This window comes from Betta splendens, chromosome 7, assembly GCF_900634795.4.
Source record: "Betta splendens chromosome 7, fBetSpl5.4, whole genome shotgun sequence".
Taxonomy (NCBI): domain Eukaryota; kingdom Metazoa; phylum Chordata; class Actinopteri; order Anabantiformes; family Osphronemidae; genus Betta; species Betta splendens.
The window spans coordinates 10,307,542-10,324,264 of record NC_040887.2 but is presented as its reverse complement, the minus strand read 5'-3'; the positions used below and the strand labels follow the sequence as shown (position 1 = coordinate 10,324,264).

General features: G+C 42.3%; 1 protein-coding gene across 1 annotated transcript; it reads right to left on the bottom strand.

The window, feature by feature from the left end:
* Positions 1-854: 854 nt before the first annotated feature.
* On the bottom strand, positions 855-6,381 carry sall4 (spalt-like transcription factor 4). The gene is made up of 4 exons (XM_029157138.3): positions 6,174-6,381; positions 1,820-4,174; positions 1,430-1,734; positions 855-1,351 (listed from the first exon to the last, which is right to left on the bottom strand). The coding sequence occupies exons 1-4, from the start codon at positions 6,340-6,342 to the stop codon at positions 926-928; spliced, it is 3,255 nt and encodes a 1,084-aa protein (XP_029012971.1). The 5' UTR covers positions 6,343-6,381; the 3' UTR covers positions 855-925.
* Between the last annotated feature and the right edge of the window lie 10,342 nt (positions 6,382-16,723).

Below are 16,723 nucleotides of genomic sequence, written 5' to 3'. Positions count from 1 at the left end.
CAACCCCCTGGACTCAAGCACTTGTGTATTCAATAAATTAAAGATGCAACAAGTTTACAGGATCATTTGGACAGTTATGACACAACTTAGAGCAAAATGTTTCCCTTAAATTGAGCTGGGAGCGGAAATGTGCTATTTCTTAATCTGCCCTTTCTCCTCCTTAGCCTTTTAAAACTGTGTTGAATTAATCGACAAGAAACACAATTAAACTGTGACAAATGTGTGCAGGCGTGAGAACACAGAACAGCCTTCAGAACTCAGCCAACCAAACTAGAATCTGTATAAGTAGTGAATATATAAATCTATATAAAGAAAACACAAAACACTCAACTTTTGTAAACTGATGAAAATGATATACATTATTTAGAACCTTCATAACTTAATGGTACTAGAAGACAGCATCTTACTGACACAACCAAGAATATAGTCTAATGCTGAAACATGGCACCTTAATTTAATAGACAAGACAACGGAATAATCTACCTGTCTTCTATCAAAATGGAAAATGCTAATGACATTAACCACTAACTATAAAGATGTATATTATAAAACAACATGTCGCACACAAGACACTCCTTAAAAATCGAGCACTGAAACATTTCCAAGCCTAAAAAAAAAAAAAAAAAAATCAAGGCAACAAATTGAATTAAAGCAGTTTCAAGTAAGTTATACATTCATAGTTCTGTATAGACAGCAAGCCAAAAAATACCCGCATATATTTTTATTAAATAAAAACACAGCTACAGTGGTTCCAACTAAAAATAACACTTGAAAATCATCCAGGTCAGGAGTTGATGACACATTTACTGGGCGAAGAGACAGAAGAAAAAAAAAAAAAAAAGGGACACTCGATGCAGAATTCTACAAGATTTCAATTTAATGTTGATTGTACCTCATTCTTAAAGATCTTCAAACAAACTGATGACTAATTAACCGCAATTTTACCCTCCTCCATGAAATGTGGAAAGTGTGACTTTGGCACACTGACTGAACCATTCTTATCCATTTCTGCCATGGTGGCCGGCAAGCCGGAGTGGGAGCCATCGATTTTCATGAGGCCTCCTGTGGAGCCGATCAGAGGCCCGCTAGCTGGGCTCCCAGGGAGTGGGATACCTCCGCCCTGGATGACAGAAATTTCATTCGTCTTCATGGTAAGGCCTCCGCTGAAGTACTGGTTCCACAGAGACGGGTCAAAGTTCATTTGTGGAGCGGCAAGTTCTTTGGGGGCCTGCAAAATCTCTGGCAACATCTTGGCATCAGAATTCATGGCCATCACTGCCATGGGGTTCTCCAGAGACAGTCGTTGGCCACGTCGGGATGTATTGTTCCACATGTGGGTGCCAATATGCACCTAAAAACGTAAGGCATACAGTTAATTAAAATGTCATCAAAATGCTGGATAAGAAGCTGAAGTAAAACAAAAACTTACCTTTAGATTTCCCTTTGTGGTGAAAGCTCTGCCGCAGATGTTGCACGCATATGGCTTCTCCCCCGTGTGTGTGCGCTCGTGGATCTGTAAGGCACTGGCAGACGAGAAGGTCTTGCTGCAGACGGTGCAAACGTGCTGTTTGGTTGATCGCCGTGGTGCAGAGGAGAGGGAGGAAGACAGAACCGTTCCCTGGGGCAAATGGGAGCTGAACAAACCAGCAGGGCCCAGAGGAGTCTCAGGAGGAATCTTCATTTCCAGATTGGCCAGACTTGATGGTATCCTCATGAAGGGGATGTTGCTTGGCACTGTTGGTGAGGGAAGAAGTTAGAAGGTCAGAGTCTAATACACTCAATAAGCTGAAATACTTAAAGTGCACTTTAATCAGCTCACCATAGTCTCCATTTGTGAATGGTATGCCAGGTTCTTCTTTTATCGCCTTGGGGGTGAAGCTGCTTGATGCGGTGAGATCAAGGGCTCCACTTGACTCTGTGCCATCTTGAGCACCGCTGTCGCACTCTTTTGACCCACCGGAAACAAACTCATCTGCCACCTCAGAAGACTTGCCACTAATGTTTACTGGTGATGATGACTGAAATGACATGGTCGAGTCAGAAACCGTAGGACTGCAGCCATTCTGATAGTCCTGGTCCTTAGGAGCCGGCAGGGATTCTTTGGATGCCCCCTCACTCTCTGAAGTGGTGCTGTTCTCTCGTTTTATTGTAAGAGAAGAGGTGAGATTTTTCAACACATCCAGGCTAGAAACCACAGGGGGGGTTGAGTTCTTCTGCAACTCTTCATTTGACTCATTAAGTTTCTCAGACTTCAGCTCTGTCTCGTTATCCTCCATGCTTTCTTCAAAACCATTAGTATCAATATGATGTTTGTCCTCTGGCACTGACTGCTCCACTGCCTCAAACTGGTTTTCAGAGATTGGTGTGTTGGGAATTTGTCCACCCATATGCATTCTTATGTGCTGCTGCAGGACTACGGCATTGGTGAACTTCTTTTGGCAGATGGGGCATGAGTGTTGCATTTTGAGAGCGGTGTTTGCTCTGTGCACTCCATAATGCGCCTTGAGGTTACCTTTGGTGGAGAAGGCACGACCACAAATCTTGCATTTGTAGGGTCTTTCGCCCGTGTGGGTGCGATAATGCATCTTGAGTGAGCTCTGGCAACTGAGCACCCTATGGCAGATTACACACTCATTGGGGTCACTGGTCCGCTTTTCCAAGCCGTCCACCATCTGCTGAAGTTTTGCTGTTCCTGAGCTCTGTTCTCCCAAAATGGCAGTACCATTCATATGATGTAGTGTTCCAAGCAGCTCTTTAGCATCTTGCTGATTCTGCTCAAGCCCCATCTCTTGGGAAAACACAGAGGAAATAGTTGGGGAACCATCACTTGTCGATGGTCTCTGGGAAAATGGGTCTCCTCCATAGGTTGCCTTGAATCCTGGTATGGGTGAATGGTGAAATCCAGCACCAGGACCCAACCCAACAGGTTTAAATTCAGTCATGTTTGACTCTTCCATAGGAATGGACATGCCGAAAGGAATTCCACTAGTAGTGGGAATACTGTCAAGGTGTTCTGGCACAGGGTGAGGGTTCATGCTGATATTTGGATACTTGTCTTTATGCCGCTGGAAATGCACCTTCAGGTTTCCTTTGGTTGTGAAACGGTTTCCACAGATGTTACACTTGAAGGGCCTCTCGCCAGTGTGAGAACGCAGGTGAATCTGAAGAGCACTGTCATTGCCAAAGGTCTTGCCACAGTACTTGCACTTGTGTTTGTACAGTAAGTCACAGTTTTTGGATTCTGGTGGGAGGTTTAGGATCTTCGTCTTAACTTTTTTTGAGGACTCAATTCCTGCTGCGATACCATTGAAACCAATAACACCTGTTGACTGGGGCAGTAGTGCTGGTAAACGACTGGCCAGATCTGGAATGCCCTTCACAATGTCTGTTTTAGAGTTGACAGAAGCCAGCTCTCCAGAAGCAGGAATGGATGTGACAAGAGGCAGTTTACCTTGCTTTAACGCCTCCACAGAAAGGCTCTGATTGGTCCTTTTTCCAATAAGAGCTGCTGCAGCAGACAGCTGTTGAGACAGATGTGCGCCAAGGGCTTTCAGAGGATCCATTGCTGCCCCAGGTGATGACTGCAGACTCTGTGGAGTCATCATGGCTACTTGGATTCTGATTTGTTCCGTGAGCTGGATTTGCTGTAGCTGTTGCTGCTGAAGGAACACCAGCTGTTCTAAAATCATTGGTATGGCCTGCAAAACCTCCTGCGGCGAAGTCACTGATGCGCTCTCTGAAGCATGTTGGGAGACAGCGACTTTAGTGTCAGCCATGGGTCCAAGGGTGACATTTGAATTCTGCAACTTCGGTGTGGGATGCAAAGTCATTTCTGGGTTGGAAGACATCTCTACCAGCTGGCCCGAGTCATCTTCCTCTGGCCTTTCCATGTGGTCTGCATGGACATTCGATTGGGAATGACTGCTGGATTGGTCATCATGGTCAATAGTAAGGCCATCAGGGGACCCTTGTGAATATTCCTCAGGTAACTCATTGCCATCTAGGTCTTTCATGATGACTACTTGTTCACTTTTTGTGCAGTTCCGCTCATGCTCAAAAAAATCTGCTTCATCAAAAAATTCAGCACAACATTTGCTGCAAACTTTGGTGTCATCCACTCTGAGCTTTTTGGCTTCACTTCCAGTTGTTTCAGCTGGATCATCTTGAAGAATCCCTAAAACAAGCAGACACAAAATAAAAGACATTTAATATAGAGAGGTTTGATAAAAAAAACAACAAAAAAAAAAACAACAGCAATGCAATATTATAGATCACAAAGATCAAATGAATTCTGTTCCCCTTTACAACATTTTTGTGGCATTGTGACATGGGGGCAGATTGAGTCACCACATGGGTGGTGAGCAATAAGAGTTTACAAAGGAAACCATTTACCTTTGACATCACTAATCACTAGATCTAATAAGACAAAGACCGTTTGAGTAATTAATTACTGTGTTATTGAAAAGGCCACATTCACTTAGTTAAAGCATGACTAAACCCACACTGAAACCTAGTAACACTGATACTGGTTTACAACCAACCGCATTATTTAAATTTGATGTCCCAGTGTATGTAAACCAGGAGAGAAAACTGGATTAGGTGTATACACAATGGCTAAACAGGAGCCAAATGTAATCTAATCCAATTTTGATTATCATCAAGCACCTCCGCAGCCTGTGAAAGCCTCCTAAGCCTCCCAAGTGTGCATTTTAACACGTCTGCAGACCAAGAGGCCGTTTAACAACTGGTGTATTGTTAAATGCTAATGCGAAGGGGCCAGACCACCTGTTTGCATCTGGCCAAAGAAAAAAAAAAAAGAGTGTTGTTAATTGCTCAGCATGAGGCGCTGGAGGCATCAAATGCTGAAAGGAGAATTACAGTCTAATTCAATGAAACAGACATGGCTCAGCTACTTACATGAAGTAAAAATTATTATTGATAGGTGGCTTCCAGTGCAAAAAAAGGTCTAATTCAGCAAAATGTACACTTTAGTTTATATGTACGATTTACTGGATTAAATTTATAATAAAGATGGTGGCCATAATGAAGCATAGGTTTATTTTCTCTAGTGTACCACTTGACGGCGCATGACCTGCATGTAATCACCTACAGCGGGGTGGATGACACGAGGTCACGCTGCACATTACACAAAGTATGTGCGCTCGTCTTTGAAAAGCCCGTCTGTCCTCAAACGCGGCAATGTTTCAAATGCCGCACAACAAATGCACAATACACCGCTGCTTCCGCAAACAGCGCACGACCTCGGGGTTTTCTAAATGACAATAAAAAGCCAAGATGTTGGAGCTTACATATGGCGATACACCAAAACGCCCCCCCCCCCGCCAGTCTCCACAAAAAAGCTCCTTCTCCATCCCCCTACCTTCACATATGTACGAAAGGAAACAGTCAAGCATTAAAGTGGGGGATTTATTGCCTTTAGGTCAGCTTACACAAGAGTCACGTTTCATACTGTTTTTGGGGCACCTTTGTTTAAAAAGTCACTTTTGGCAAACACGTATCGCACTTTTATGAAAAAGCGTTTAGTTAAAAAAAAACTATACAAGACTTAAAAAAAAACTAAGACAACTTGGCCTCAAGAGAACAATGGTATCTATATTTAAAGTAAAAATAGTACGCAACGATAAACTAGTAATATGCAAAAGTGTCGTTTCATATTTAGCCGGACTAGTTGTAAACCGACTTTATGAATGACAACAGACTTTAACGCTCACAACTTTCTAATGAACTCAATGTATAAAAAGGCGAAAATTCACTGAAGCTTCAGCTCCAAAGAGAATCGCCGACTCCAGTTTGACCTGAAGCGCAACGAAAAATTCATACGAGGACTCATTCGAGCGCAAATTCGTCGTTTAACGCCGACGCCAATGCCCAAGTTCGCTCGGACTTCGTCGACTAGGTGAGTTCATATCGAAGCATGAGCCACTTAAAAGCGACGCTCCCGGACACCTGCATCGGCTTGAAAATCACTTCAAACTAACAATTTTACGCTTTCTGCCCAACTCAGAAGCAGCAACAGGTCAAGTTGACCGGCGAGCAGTGGAAGAAGCAGCCCCGGCGTTTAAACCAGCCCATAACGTTGATATCTGCGACTTCATGTACACGTTACATTTTTTTTTGCAACGCACGCTGTCGGACGTCGCGTACAAACTTACCGTTTCCTAAGGAACCGGGCTCGTCGGAGTTGATGTGCTGCGGTTTGCTTTGCTTGCGCCTCGACATGCTGCAACCATCAGGAGCGAGCGCCTCCAAACAATTTTCCCTTCCCCTTCCTCGACAAATTCTTAAGCTTGGAAAATTACCCCCTCGAGTGGAAATGCGCATGTCACCGTAATTATTACTATCAATAATGCATTGCGATTTATCGCTGTCCCCTGACAGCTGATTGGCTGCCGTCCAAGCGCTCACACATTATTCAAATGCCCTCCCTATTGATGAGCCGAGGGCCGGGAGGGGGCGGGAGGAGCCACGCGGGTGGACGGAGGGACGGCGGCGTGGAGGCAGGGTTAACAGCAGCCGACTGTCTGTCGGTTCCGCGTTCATCACGGAGCGCAGTTTCACACGCGAACACGCAAAGATCAGGTCAAACTGTCGTGTCTAGGCAGCGTCATGTCCAACCTTTAGCTGAAACGCTGGTATTACTTTTAAAAAGACTTTTATTCATTTATATCGACTGTAAAAAGTGTATATACATGATGGTCATCACTTCCAGGAAACAATCTCTACTGTATTTTCTTACAGCATCAGTGTTGTGTAGTTTTTATATATTCATTACTATCCAGCAAGTACAGTGCATCTGCATTAAGCGGTAAAGTAATCATCTCTTCTTTCTAGGTTCTGTTTGAGTATCTATGACATGGGGCAGTTTTATATTTTATTCATCAATAGATTAAGGTGTGTTTAAAGACATATGAGTTTCAACACCCCAAACTGTTATGTTATGTTATGTCAGAAAATCAAAAAAGTTATCATCCATCTTATGGAACAAGAGGATGTTCATGTGAAGTTTGAAAAAAAAATTCATTTTTTGGTTCCACAATAATATTTGCCCCGTGGGCATAGTTTATACACAGAAAAGCTTTCCAGGAAGTACTGAATTTGCACATGGGAGGAAAACCTTTTACAGTTTTGTGCAGTATAATCAAAACAGCGGTGTGGACGGTTGCAGTAGAACAACAGAATGGGTCATTGGCTAATCAAAAACCCAACGTAATATCTGCCGTTAACAGCAAAATCACACTGGCTGTACTTTTAAAAGCTGCTGGAGTAATTTACAACAGGTCAACAGGGTCTGAGTCACTATACCCGAACTATAGCAGAGCTCCTCCTGCAAAAGTATGAAGTAGAAGAAGCACCTTTTTCTAACATGATTCATTTGGGAATTTATTTTTTGTAACAAATCAACCCATCAAATTATCCATAAGCACTGTTCCACAAAAGGTCATTTGGAATCATTCAAGTTAAGAGTTTACTATACACACATCAATTGCAGCATTATTGTAACTCCAGCTGTCTCTCCTAGTGTTCTTCTGGGCAGTGGCCACGGCTCACATTTTACAGAACACAAGTGAGTCACAGCTTGTTGCAGATGTGGTTGTGTATCTGCAGAGTACCCACAATGACCACGTCCACGACAACAGCAGGTCCTTTTAATGTTAGCTAGCTAATGCTAGTCAGCAGTGAATTCATACACAATAAGACAGTACAAGATAATGATAAGCATCAGTAGAATATATAAAATCAGATGGGTCTCAAACAGTAAACAATAGTGCAAAAGAGACAGAACATAATAATTAAGTAATATAATTAAAGAATATATCAAGTAATGTTATATGTTTTGAAATGTCACAGTTAAAATGAAACTAAATAATGCATTCATGGACAAAAAAACAATATATAGATTGAAATTGAAACTCAGTTGTGAAAATCATTTACAAAGTTAATTCTACATCGGTACCTAAAGAAAGTATCACAGTATCCATGATCTTGGCCTTCGAGCTGCAGTATTTCAGGCTGAAATTCCTCAGCATGTGTAATATAATGCCACAGCTGATAAGTGTGAGACAAAGACGAGCCAATATATTCAGATAAACAAATGCTCTTTAAGGGTCTGGCTGAAGGTGAAAAGAGAGGGGAGTGCTGTCTAGACGGTTTATTGCCCCAATAAGAGACTATGCTTGAATACGCTGTTTCTTCTACGTTTCAAGCTAAACAGCTCGAACTGTGCACAGTCATAAAGCCGCAGTTGTGAGAACTAGAGGGCCAGCAGCTAATTAATAATGACTCTCATACAGTAATGCTGGAGCAACACCCCCATATGAAAAACCTAGATGCACAGATGGAGTCTATGGATGTGGTTTGAGTATGTTGTAAGCAGCTAGAGTCCTTAGTTCTGGTTACTGTCATTGATAAGGACAAAAAATAAATAAAATGTTTAAAAAAATGTTGCTTGAGCACAGAAAGCAAACACGATACGTTGAGAGTTGTTCCTTAGCGCATCAAAGACAATGTTGCAGGCTGAAAATGGCCGTCGGACACTTATTCACTGTGGACTCTCAACGTATAAGCCTTTCCCGGATTCCTCGGAGAGGAGGAATTCACATGTGTCATTTGCCCACAGCTTTACAATGACCTTGCAGCGGACAAACAAACAACGGTCCAACACTTACTGAGGAATTCTGAATTGGACATATGCTGTTTTTAGGGCTCAATAAAACATGAAAGGCCACTTGCGGAAGCACGAAGTGTTTCACATCAATGTGATAAACATTTCTAAATGTCTGTTCACTGGGTGGTTTCTAAATCCTCAGGAAACACGAAGAAACCCCACTCTAATCAAAGAAATCTACTTCAGTTTGAAGTGTCCATGGTCACTGAACCCCAGATTGCTCATTGTGTGAACGCTACGCTGCTCAGGGTGAATAAAGCAAGATGCACAACACAACAACATCACAGCCTCACTTGTAGTTGCTTTAACTTTTAACTTTTATTTTCTGTCCAAGTTTCACTCTGTGCACTGGGTTACTTTTCATGTGAATCTGCCCACGTGTTTATTGTATTTGAGCGCCATGATGTACGTTCAGCAGTGACTGTATTTGTCTCTGATCATTTGAAGTTTCTTAAATCAAATGATTTTGAACAGTGCAACTAATCAGGGAATACTGTAAGCTCCCATAAGCACAGCCACTTTATTTCTATAAAATACCACAAATATTCTTTTAATGGTTGACAAGTGTTTAGCTCGCTGACATGAGGGTTTCTTCCAACTGCATTTCCTAGAACCTGTTTTATTGCTTGATCCTCTGTTGGTTTTCTTCAGGTGCCCCTTCAAACATTTCCTGCCTTGCAGTCATAAAAAACGCCATTAAACTTACACAAAGGACAAAAGGAGAGTTTTTTTCATGCAACACTTAATCCCTAAAGAAAAAGTAAGTAATGCTCAGGGAAGGTCAGCGCAGATGAAAACACTGCACTGTATACAGTCATTTCCTTTTGTCTTAGCGATCGCACTATCACGTAAACATGACACAATCTGGCAAATTCCAGCGAGGATGGTGTCAGACTGTTTTCATTATTGATCAGCAAACACCCTTTCAAATGTCCTGCTTTTCATGAACGCATGTATTTGGTTCTTTTGTCCGCTAACATCAGCCTAGAATAGAGACTGAGGGCATTGAGGTGAAAGGTATTGGATGTTTGTTGTACCAATATTGTTTATCCACTCTGAACGTTGATCTTTTGTAAACCATTTCAATCCTACTGCGAGCTGCCAACAGCACAGATCGCCACGTACTGTTTCATCAGCATCCCACTCTGTATAAGCTAATAAATGGAGCTCGAACTGAAAGAAAGTTCGATTCCTCCTCATTTTTGTCCACATGATTTTGCATAAAGTGGCAAAAATTCAACTGATTAATTTCAAAGATGAGTGAATGTATTATTAACAAACATCTGCTATTCAACTGAACTCATTTTGGAATCAAACATTTTGTGATTGGTGTTTAAAATGACTCACTTTCAAATCTTAAAAAAAACATTTTAAACCATCCAACTTGAAGCTCTATGGCTGCAGCAAACCCCCATCACATTTAACGGGCCTATTTGCATGTTAAGAGTTGAACTGGAAATGTTTGTAACACCTGGGTGAAACACTGAGTATAAATGGCTCTGTCTTTAAAATACATCTGCGTCTTCAGAGATAACAAGACGACGGCTGCTTGTCTCACACCGTTGACGGGAACAGCTTTGGGGGGTTGGGTTTGAAGGAAATGATGTGCCTCAACATTCCACAACAACTCCTACTTCTGATAAACTTCCCTTTTGGATTCTAATTCTTGCCACATTCCCTCTTTCCGTTGCAGGTAATCACGTGACGGATAAAAGGCGAGGTGATTTGAAGAGGCCTTTGTTAATGGCGATGTTGAATATCCAGCTCAAACCAGAGTGATATGTGTGAGTGCGTGTCTCTGGGTGCAGGCGCTGGGCGGGTGAGGGGAGACATCAGTAGCCCACACATGGCTGCAATTTAATGGAGAATTGCCCAGTGGTTCCTGTGTAGGGGTAAACACAGCAATAGGCAAGCTATTCTTATTGCATGACTATAAGTGCCTCCGTAAATAAACAATGGAGTTTGAAGGGGTGATGGGTGAAAGGCCTCACTGTATGAAGAGAACCCCACTGTGTCACTTCTCACTCTCATTTCTAATCAGCCACGCAGTGAAAACGCGTATGATGAGTCTGTGGAACAAGCCTGGAGAGCTGCAGTCACACATTAAAGGGATGAACACCAGGTGGATCCCAGCTAGAGACTGTTTAATAAGAAAATGTACTAATGATTCATTTATTATACGTGTTTTTATCTTTTTTTTCAGTTTCTAAGATGAAGATGTCAAATTTGAGAAGATTCTAAGACACAATAAAGCAAAATTAGGGAGCTAGCCTGGTCGTCACTATCAGGCTGTGAGTCCACAGGGGGCCCATCCGTCAAATGTGAGATGCAATCTGGGCCTGGGGTCATAAACATTTACAGGGTGGGAAGTGTTGAGCAGAGGGGCCGCAGGATATCAGTGCTCTCGTCTAATTAGCTTATGACAATGCACCTCTTATACAATAGTGATTTCCATGTGTTAAATGCAGCTGAGAGTTCCACCAGCTATTTTGGTGAAGAATATCTATTTAAAACACAATTCAAAATTCACTGTTACAAAAATATCCATTGTAGGAAATCATTTCAGAATAAGCAGGACAGCTGCTCTATTTATTCTAACTGATAGATAAAGTTTAATGGAAAGTGCGGCCAGATGGAAAGACTGGAATGGTGCTGGTGAAACATTAATCACCGTAACACGTTAATGTTAACATGATCCACAGCAACAAACTTTACCAGAACGTCACAAAAGAACCACAATAAGAATTATAACAGGAAGAGTTTGACATTAAATGTGTCTGGAGACGCCCGGTGGGTTCTGGGCTCCTCAGTGTAGGTTTACAGCAGCCGTGGAGGTTTATTCTTTATAATAATACATAATAAAGGTCAATCTCCCATACATTCTGTGCAGGGACGTGTATTTTGGTCGTCCTGGCAACCACAGAAATGGCGTCTGTGCTGAACAATAGTGAGATGGGCCTTGTGTACTACCCCCCCCACCCCGCATCTGTTGCGTCCACTTCTTTCAACAATTGACAGGCGAGAGAGAATGAGAATGAAATTAGGAATCCAGTTAACATCTGCCCAGGGGGCGCGATGCAGTGGGCTCTAGTTGCATGATACTTTGATAGGAAGCGAGAGAAGAAAGACACGGTCTGACAAAAAGCCCTCATGACCCGAGCCGAGGTTACAAAAGCAAACAGTGGGACGGGTCAAATGCAGAGGGTCATTTTTGTGTCCCTGTACGTGTGCGTATGCAAAGTTGGATCTAGCCTTATCTATGTTCACTGTGCACATTGACTGAAGCTGATGATGGAAGAAAGATTTAACCTTCGTCTCTGATTTCACAAATAGACGAATAGAATATTAACAAGACTTCCTTTTAAAAAATGTAAAAAAGGAAGAAAAAGGTCAAGATGAGCAAATAGATATGCAGCCCAAGCCGCAATAATCAAGTGTCCAAACTTGTATTACCAGTCGTCTTTCAGTCAATAGTGTCCGCTCAGGTATTGGCATCGCACTCACACAAAGACACACACACAGAGGCCTCTCTCTGAACACACTGTGACCACTGAGGCGTTCACAGGCAGAAGAAGAGCGAAGCAGACTTTCTGTCCGAGCAGGATATGGAACACAATCTATATTGATTAAACAAATCATTTTACAAACGCCCAGTGGGGGGCTGCAGAGGCTGGTGGAAACGCTCCATTCGAGCGCCGTCGTACCCCGGGGCCGAAGCCTCGGCTGTGGGCCGGTTGAACGCCGCTGCCTCTGGTCACCTCCACGCTGGGCCGGCCAGCGCCGAGGGGTGTTCAGCTGAGTTACAGTGAAACGTGGGAAATAACTGGACCGCCATCATTACTCTAACCGCACATGATCCACCACACACAAGTCGGATAAACATTTTGCTCTTTGTTTTTTAACGAAATGACAAAATACAGTTACAGTTTTCTCACAAGCTCATAGCAAAAGTTGGTCACGCTGCTCTCCCTGCATGCAATATTCACCCAAACGGGGGTGAGCATTAGCTCCACCTCGCTCACCATGAGCCGCTTTGTGAATGAAAATGGGTGGAGACAGCAACGTGTGTGTATGACCTAGGACTTTTTAAAGTGGGCACGTGCACATATGCCGAGCTGTTACCCTGCAGGGGAAGGTAAACAGCACAGAAGCAGCAGGGGAGTCAAATATTCCTTGCATTACATATTTGCCGCTGTGTATGAATTATTCTAATAATAATAACTAGCAATAATAGATCAATAATAGATTTTATCAGCCTTAGTTGTTGTAGCAAAGGCTTCAGAGTTTATATCTATGGTCTGATTTTCTTTTCAAATTACAACCTTTAAAACTTACATTAAAAAACAAATACAGGTTCACTTCAGAACAGAAATATTTTATCAGATATTATATCTATATTTATAAAGAGGTTATAATCTTGTTAATGAAACTGCAGAGGCTGGTTTGGCTGGTTTCGGGTTTGTGTGTGTTGGGGGGGGTGGGTCTGTGGGGCTTTTTTTAACCTCAAACACATGGTCAGCTCCTATTATTTTAACTGCTCCTAGTGACTTCAGATCTCGCTTGACCTTTGAGTGCTATCAAGAGAAAAAGAGGCAGAATTAAAACAGCCTGGAAGGCGACAAGTTGGGTGGTTTAAAGACGGCTCGCATGTATTTGGGCTAAAAAGAAAAATGGCTATGGTTTTTTCACAAAACTCTGATTTTGAGAATTTCTGACTTATTGACATTCTTAAAAAGTCACAATACAATTTACTCAGAGAGTCTGTTTAATTATTCATGTGTGCGTGAATGCACCTAAGAAGGATTTTTACCAGGGCAATTGCTCAAATACAGTACACACAGTAAACACAAACCAATGTGCAGTGCATTACATACATATGGAAAGGTAAACATTTATTGGATGGTGAATCTATTCCTCTTTTACATTTCATTAATACTCACCAGAAACCGAATTTAGCAAAACCGTCTAAAGTTGTTACATGTGTGGTGGGAGCAGGGCGAGTTATAGTGAACCTGGGACATACCACTTTTTTTCTTTTCCCAAACACACAAATCCCACAAAAAACACAAGGTTCAGTAGCATTTATTAAAGCTTTTCACATGTTGCACGTTTAATTCCACTGTCTGGTCGCCACTATTGTCAAACAGCTGCTTTCGAGTTGCAAAGACATAAAATCAATAGCTTTCTTTCCTTGTTTGATGCTGCTGTTAGCTTTGGTTGGACACTGAGGACTGAGTCAATAGCTGGTGATAAGAGACGAGAAAAGACAAGTATTGCAATCATAACAACAAATAATTGTGTATATTTAGAGTTGTTTGAATATTAATAAAAGCAAACTTAAAGTGAAATCAGTTCATGAAAATCTCACATATGAAATAAATAAAAATGATACTGTTTATGAAAACAGCATTGGGTGAAGCTGGAAAAAAGGAAAGGTAAAACTGGGGATTCATCAGATGTTAGCTGGTGACCAGTACGACCATCACACACACACAACGCTCTGCACAACCAGCCCATTCAGGACCCACCTAACCGGAACCTACAGAGGTTTCATCCTCCACACAATGAGATAAATATACTACTCTGCTCTTGCCTGCAGATTTTTCTCATAAAAAAACCCTTTGATAGTTAAGCCATCTGGCCGGAGCCAAAAAAAGTCCTCATAAAAGAGGCCCAAATAAGGTCAGGGGTCACTCCCTCCCTAGGTCAGGGGCCCTGAGAGGTTGTTATAGTGGACCTTACTAAAGTTGTCAGCTCAGATCTCCTTGACAAATTAAAGCACATTCTTCTGTTTTTAACAAGTATTCCATTACAGTCAGAAAAAAAAGTTCATATTTGGTTTCTTTGTGTGTGGGGGCAGAAATTAGAGTTGTTGTTGAAAAGAGATATGAACTCATTTCAGCAACGTATGATAGGAATAGATTAACGAAAAATAGATATTAAGTAGAAGTCACAACTTTTAGGCCTTTCCGTACACATTTTAACGACTTTTCCTCTCAGTGACAAGTAAATGGCTTTAAGTCAGCACACAGTACATTAAAGGTACAATGACGTTGACCTTTCTGTGTCTCTGTCCAAATGTCCAGTGTATGAAACGCTTATCACACAGATACGTTCAACTGGCTGCTGTCTGTCAGCGAATCTGCCTGTTAACATGAGGCAGACACAGTTATATTTGGGGTGAGATAACAGGCGTTTTAAGCTAATATCTCAGGTTTAGACAAGACAAAGTAGAAAAGGCTACACTACAGCTTCTACAATTGCTTTTTTGTAAAAGCAACAACTTCTAGGACATTTCCAGGCAGTTCTAGACAACATGAGCAATGTCACATCTGTCTTTATACCCTGAAACTTTCTCACACATGGGTAAAAGTATGTGTTTAGTTTCAGTCCACATTCAAAGGCTCCTCTGAAACAGTCACAGAGCATATGACAGCCCCCATAGCAGAAGCGGACAAAGGCACACAGCTGCTCAGGTGGAAATTCATCCTGCACTCGTTATCTCCTTAAAGGAGGTGTTAAAGCTCCGCTTCTATGCTTCAGTCCACTCCGAGAAAAGGTGCTGCTGGATGATGCACGAGTGGCCGTGTCCAGTTTCAGAGGAAACGGCGAGGGAACTGGTCGGGGGCGATGGGCTCCATTAAACACTGGTGGAGGCGCGACGTAATCAGTACGGACACAAGCTACAGGTAGAAAGAAGGCACACAACACTGAGGACACACAGCGGAGTCACAGCAAGAATGTGGAAAAAAAAAGTTTATCTTTACATTTTTCACTTTCTACTCAAAGAATCAAACAGTATATTTATTAGAACGTACTACATAACAACACATAAATTAAAATTAAATTATATTATTGTAGTAATATAACAAATATATCTTTTGATAATAAGTCCATTTTCAGATGATATTTACAATTCTACATCTATCACTGCAGTATTTAATGCGTGATTAAATGTGTGAGCACCTGTTTATTGTAAACGGCTCCAGTTTTTCCTGGGAGCTGGGAGGATGTGACGCAGCTCCACGTGTGCTGAGCAGCGATAGCATCCTCTTCGGAGAAGGAATGCATAATGCAGTAATTGCCCTTATTTCTCTCTGGCCACTCAGTCAAAAAGGCATTCAGATGTTCTGAGATGTCCCCTCCTCCCGTCGGGCAGGGAGAGGTGCAGATCACGAGGGGGATGGGTGTGTTTGACTTGCGGGAGCTGAATTTGGAAAAGAGGTGAGAGCCTTGAAATAAAATGCCACGTTTTGCGCCAACTTTCATAATCTGTGTGTTATCCTGCTGTTTATTTACCACTGCTTCAGATTCCAGCTGTTTCTCCCTGATGCTACTTTGGCTGAGATTCCACAGGAGTTCCTCAAATTCATGACCTGCACAACTGCATGGATATTGGATTTCTGCGGGAGTCACATGATTATCTGGGATTGCATAACAACTTGGTGGCTTGTCACGTCTTGATGGCAGGGCAGCGCGCTGCTGGGAGGTCCGAGTGGGCCACGCTTCGTGTGGGTGGTGGGACGGGCGGTTGCATGTGTCTGTGGCTTATTTAACTGTGCACGTGCATGTTCATAGCAATGCCTTCATGAACTGTGTTTGTGGTTTGGTGAATCAGTTGTCAGAACCATGGGAAACATCTGTTTTGAAGAACAAGTTGTTGCATTTCAAAAAGTAATTAAAAATCTTATAGCTAATGATGCCTAATAAACTATGTTAACTCATAGCATTACTGATAGATTTTTGAATTGTCATATTTATCCATTTTGCTACAGATGGTTTGTTTCAGACATGCCTGCCATCGTCTGCCTTCTAGTATCATGCTCATGTGATTTGGTCACCCCCATGTTTCCAATCCCCACCCCCACTGTGTGGCTAATTAAAACAAATTTAAGGGCCAAGGGAGGGGGGTCTATTGTATCTCATATGCAGCAGTGCAACAGATATAGTGCTGCAGGGGCACAGTTGTCAAGGATTAGCGCCACATCACCAGCAGATGGACGTATCAGTCTCCCACCAAAAGAAATCAATGCAGCC